The following is a 6,187-nucleotide window of genomic DNA, read 5'->3' as shown; positions in this document are numbered from 1 at the left end:
ATATCATCTTCATCTTCATTTAACACCCATTGTCCTTTCTGGCATGGGCTGGAAGGTTTGACCAGAGTTGGTAAGCTGAGGAGCTGCACTAGACTCCAGTCTGATTAGGCATGGTTTTTACAGTTGGATGCCCTTCCTAATGCTAAAAACTCCAAGAGTGAAATATATATATATTTCACTTTATATATATATATATATATATATATATATCCATGTATATAGTTTGCATTTTAAATGTATGTTTTTTAAAGTTTGTGTGTGTGTGTGTGTGTGTGCATGTGTACTCCCTTCTTCATACTGGTACAAGTTTTATGGACTTGTTTCAACATACCATCTCTCTATTTACTAGAGTCCTTTGTCTTCCTATTTATGAGGCCTAGCATCTCAAGATCCAACTTAGCCACTTCTTATCTCATCTACAGTTTTTCTCTGGCTCTTCAACATTCATCTTCAGCATGGATCATTTGATATTTTTTCAGTCAACTATTATTCTTCAACACATTACACATCCACACCATCATAACATTCTAACTGCATCACACTGTCGATAGCCTTAGGCTTTCTTTTAATCTCTTGCTATAGTCATGCACCATAGTGCATGCACTCTAATTTTATTTATTCATCAGATCATGCTCATCAAATTTCTTTTCAGCTTTCATATACGCTCCGTATTCTGTGATAATGTCTCACAACCATATCTTACAATATCTTACAATATTGTGCACTTATTCACCAGATCATACAATCTGGTCTTCCCTTGAAGAGATGAGTTCTTGCTTAACCCTTTTAGTACCAATCCAGCTGTGACCACCCCTCCTGGTTTTACAGTACAAACTTCTCATCTTAATGTTGATCTAGATTAAAACCCTCCATCAAGATTTCATGCCAATTTATGTTCCAAATATCAAACCAATAATGAAAAAAATTATTTTGCTAAATTCTTAATCATTTTCAAAATTAATTGAAACAAAGAGTATTTCAACCAAAATATTGCAACGAAAGTATTAAAACAACAATAATGTCTCTCTCAACAATCTCCCTGCAATCATTTTGAGTGTGTTTTATGAAACAATAAGAGTGAATATTTCAATTTCATTGCTAGACCTGAACATAACAGGCTAAATCTTCGACAAACTCCAAACTGAGATTAGAAAAGAAGATCACAAGTCTTCAGTTATTCCAACAACATGCCTACAATAAAAACCAATGATTATAATTTTGATGTCTGTCTGTAAAATGGTATGTTTTTATCAGTTACCTAAGTGTCTTCTTGTGTCTGCTGGAACAGCAGAACTACTGAATATAGTTATGCAGCACAATGGCAACAATAACAACAACTACTACTACTACTACAACTACTACAATTACAACTACAACAACAACAGCAACAATATCTTCCACTCTACTTTCTGCTATTAATTCATAATGCAGGAAAATCATTTTTTTTTTTTTCTGTTTTTCCTCCTTCAGTAGCTAACTATTTCTCTAACTACTCAACCTAGAAACAATACTACTTGGAATATTAATATTTTTGAGTTTTTTTCGTTCCCTTTTTTCTTCTCTAGGTTACACACCAACAACACCAGGAAATGTGAAAAGAGGTAAGTTATTACAATTTACACCAAAAGCTTTTAATGCAATTCTGAACCATTATTTGGCAGGAAGTACATTTCTATAGAGTTCATAACCCCAAACATAATCTCTCTCTCTCTCTCTCTGTCCGTCTGCCTCTCTCTCTCTCTCTTTCTTTCTCTCATTTTTGTTTTGTTTTTGATTTTTTTTCCAATGGTTTTTGTTTCTTTAAATATAATAACACAGCACCCTCTCCATATTCTTTTCTTTTCTGTTTCATGTTTTCTATTTTAATGTATCTATACTGAAGCTATTATCAATAAAATTGTTTACTGCTGTTAACCAGTTTTCAACATATTTGTAAGTTATGCAGAGGATAAATTTGAATTCTATTCATATGTCAAATGCTAATTTAATTCATAGATGGTTTAGATATTTTGGAAAAATGTCTGCATTGCTTAAAACATTTCATCAAGAAAACTGAAGCTAATTTATTTGATGCTGAATATTAATTTCTGATCAACTGAAGTTTTGATTAAATAACTAATTGGGTATGAACTTATAGTGTAAAGGTTCGACCTGCTCAACATAGCACCCAGTGCTTCCCTCAATTAGATTGTTTTACAGCTGTCCTTGAAACGAGAACCCCACCGCCACTTATTAAATTATCTGTTAAGCTGAAGAGGAAATTATCATAGTTATAAAACTGTTCAACACTAAAGTCAAACACTAAACAGCAGCTGAAAGTCTTATGTCTGTCTGAGATGTAAAACGTAGAGATTACTTCTAAGATATTCATTAGATTCATTTGGCAACATCTTTATTGTTTGTGGATTGTGTGAATGGCTGAGTTAGCAGAGAGAACTGGACAACTAACTTAAGAATTACCACTTCCTATCCTGTCACTGCAATTCTGTTTTATCTATGGCTGAAAAGCTAAATTCTCAACAGCTAAGTCCACCTTAGTTGTTTGTAAGTAGGTACTGTAAATTAATGTAAGTAATGGCTTCACGTTAAAGTTAATTTGTTAACATGCAAAGCAGAATTGAAGCAAAGATGACCAAGAGAAATTTGGAAGGCAAAATGAGATTGATTTCAACGCTTCTTTTCTGAAAATTCAAGAGGGATGTAAGTTTTCTTTCATTATGGAATGACCAACCAAAGCCTAGTGAGTGAATTTAGTGGAGGGAAACTGTAAGGAGCCCATTGCATGTTTGTGTGTGTGTGTGTGTGAGTTTGAGTTTGTGCCACCTCATCTTGACAATGCATCACTGTCAATCAGATATTTATTTTTTTTTTATTGCCCACAGGGGACTAAACATAGAGGGGACAAACAAAGGGTTTAAGTCGATTACACCGACCCCAGTGGGTAACTGGTACTTATTTAATCGACCCAGAAAGGATAAAAGGCAAAGTCGACCTCGGCTCAAATATTACCCTTCTTTTCCAATTTTCCAGCCTTTCATAGAAACATGTCCAGTCATGCAAAAACATTACCTTGCTTGAAAACAGATGAGGGTTAGCCACTGGAAGGGCATTCAACTGTTAAAAAATCTATCTTGACAAATTCCATCTGATCCATGCAAGCACAAAAGAGTAGATATTAAAATCATGATGAAGCTAATGGAGGGGCCCAGCATATAATCACAGAATCCCTCCTTGCCTCTCAGGATCCCAGATAAATGTACTGCCTGATCTTGCTTTTTGCTGACCCTGAATTATGTTTGTCTCTCATTTAGAAATAATTAATTATGCTTTGGTTTGATGATGCAAACTAACCAATAGATATTGTTGACATTCTTGCTACAATGTTGTGTATCCAATCTTGTTGCTGGACAGAAAGCTGTTCTCTGGAGCATCACTTCTCACAGCTGTCGAAAATAAGTATTATGTGATCTAAATTAGTTGTCTAAGTTCGATTTCAGTCTTTACAGGGTAACACTTATCTCTCACCTGTTTTACACCATCACATCAAAGCTAAGCTCCCTAGCACTTGGAATCATCTTAGGGATGAATTTATACATACAGATCTTCTTGGGCAGAGTTAATTGAAGCTATTTCCAAACACCCGGAAATTAGTTCTTTACTGCAAGTCATGTCCAAATTTCTCTCCTTCAAAATATCTTCTGTCCATGCTAATTGTAATGCTATGTCTTGGGATAAATAAGAAGAAAATCTGGGCACATTTTAATAAGAATAATATAAAGTTAGATTTTACACCACACAGAGACTTGAAAAACATGTCATTAATTCTCAAAGCATTTAAGTGATGTAAAATAGGTTTCCCATCTGATTGGACATTATCAGAAGATATGGCAGCTGCTTCCTTTGAGCCCATTTCTGTGTGAGACTGGCCACCTTGCTTGTGTTCTTTTCCACAACCTTGGAAGGATGTGAGGCAAAGTTGAGTATTTCAGGATTTGAACTAAGAATATAAAGGTAATTAATGAAAAGGCATTTTGTTCATTGCTCTAATGATTCTAACAATCGTAATGGTAACATTTGGAATAATATACACGCGATAAGTGAAGTGTAATAATGTTAGTAACAACTAAAATTATGATCGTAATGATATTAAAAATTATTTTAGATAAGAAAAACACAGCAATGTAAATGGGACAAATACTTCGTCAGCCAGTAGAAAAAATCTTCAGATTAGAAATGGTTTTAATGAAAACAATATTGATAATGGAAATTTTATAGAAATATCAACATCTATTGAAAACATTAGACACCATCTGGAGATAAGTGTTATAACAGTATGAGAAATGATGAGGGGAGACGACATGGAGATGTTAAATGATTGATAACAACAGCATTGATATTAAAAGAGGTGTTTCTTTTATTCAGTGTAGAATTACACATTAATATTAGTGATCTCTGTGTAGCAGTTGCCCAAGATCAATTTAAAGGAGCTTCAACAACCAATGGCTGTCTTTATCTTTTAATCTTTTACTTGTTTCAGTCATTAGACTGTGGCCATGCTGGGGCACCGCATTGAAGAATTTTAGTTGAAAGAATTGACTCCAGGACTTATTACTTTTTTTTAAAGCCTGGTACTTTTCTCTATCAGTCTCTTTCACTGAACTGTTAAGTTACAGGGCAATAAACGCACTAACACTGGTTTTCAAGTGGTAGTGGGGAACAAACAAAGGCACACACACACATGCACACTTGCACACACACACACACACACACACACACACACACACACACACACACACGCACACATGCAACGCACACATACACACATACGACATGCTTCTTTTAGTTTCTGTCCACCAAATTCACTCACAAGGCTTGGCCAAAGGCTAAAGCAGAAGACACTTGCCAAAGATGCCATACAGTAGGACTGAACCCAGAGCCATGTAGTTGGGAGGCAAGCTTCTTACCATACAGCCATGCTTGCTTTATTTATAAATATTTATAAGAGAGATAGAGTGTGTAGAGGTGAGAGAGGGAGAGAAGGTGACCACATAGTAATCAAGGGTGTTGTAGTCTGGGGGAGTTAGAAGGCCAGATGTTAGGAGTGATGTGGTTGCAGAAATTGTCTGACAGCTATGACTGGGTTCTCCTGCTTGTGTGGCAGGGTGCAGCCACCCTCTTGGACCAGGGCAACACTACCTCCTCCAGGTACTTGATGTAGGCCTCCATATTGAGTCTGAGGCTATGTCAGAAGACAAATGGAGGCATAATGTTGCCATCACTAGTGATTACTCCAAACATCATGATGTAGACTGGATGTTTAATTTTTATCACTCTCAGCACATGCACTGACATTAGATTGACATGCAAAAACTCTGAATTGTGCATACTGGAGCCTCCAGTGTGAATGCAAGCAATGCAGCATGTTGTTTTCATACTTCTGGCAGAGTGAATTGCATTATGGTGTTGTTTTCTCAGTGATGGTGCCCAACTGACCCTACTATAATCTGTAGTCAATGAAATCAAAAACAAACATTGCACATGCAAACAATTAAACATATGAAATGGTGACAATTTACCTATTGCAACCAGTGTGTGTGTGTGTGTGTGTGTGTGTGTGTGTTTGTGTATTTGTGTGTATGTGCATATTTATAAGGACTCATGCAGAACTGTGAATGGATGCGATAAAATGATAGCCTCTATGTGGTCACCTAATCTGTTAGAAATAGCAACCAAATTTGCTTTAGTAAGTTCTCTACCATCTTAAAATAACTGTATATTATATTAGAAAATGAGGTCTAAAATGAACTATTGATCAAAAATGGGGATGGTCGTGACCAGAATGACTCTGTTCATTGTAGGTTTAGTTTACCAGACCTGGCCTGGGGCCAAACAACAATAGTAACAAAAAGACAATGAAATTTTTCATTTCCCATTTTTCTTTTCTCCCTCTAACCAAATTTATACCATTCATATGTGTGTGTGTGTTCACGTGCACGCACATGTGTGCATGTGTTTTTATATATATATATATATATATATATATATATATATATATGTACAGGCACACACATACTCATGTGTACACATATATGCAGATACATAGATGCATCTAGGGAGACCATTTTGCTTGTGTGTTTGTATTGGGAAAATGGCCTTCCCAAGGTGAAACATCTGTTTCAGCACACCA

General features: G+C 35.7%; 1 protein-coding gene across 3 annotated transcripts in view; it reads left to right on the top strand.

Moving 5' to 3' along the window:
• Positions 1-6,187, top strand: part of LOC106872298 (zwei Ig domain protein zig-8) — a 569,829-nt gene that overhangs the window by 518,618 nt on the left and 45,024 nt on the right. For all 3 annotated transcript variants that reach the window (XM_052972105.1, XM_052972103.1, XM_052972104.1), the window contains one exon: positions 1,566-1,601. In XM_052972105.1, the coding sequence (XP_052828065.1) occupies positions 1,566-1,601 (36 nt within the window). The remainder of the gene's footprint in view (positions 1-1,565; positions 1,602-6,187) is intronic.

Source organism: Octopus bimaculoides, chromosome 12 (assembly GCF_001194135.2).
Source record: "Octopus bimaculoides isolate UCB-OBI-ISO-001 chromosome 12, ASM119413v2, whole genome shotgun sequence".
NCBI lineage: Eukaryota > Metazoa > Mollusca > Cephalopoda > Octopoda > Octopodidae > Octopus > Octopus bimaculoides.
The sequence above is the reverse complement of the archived record's forward strand: the minus strand, read 5'-3'. Positions and strand labels throughout refer to the sequence as shown.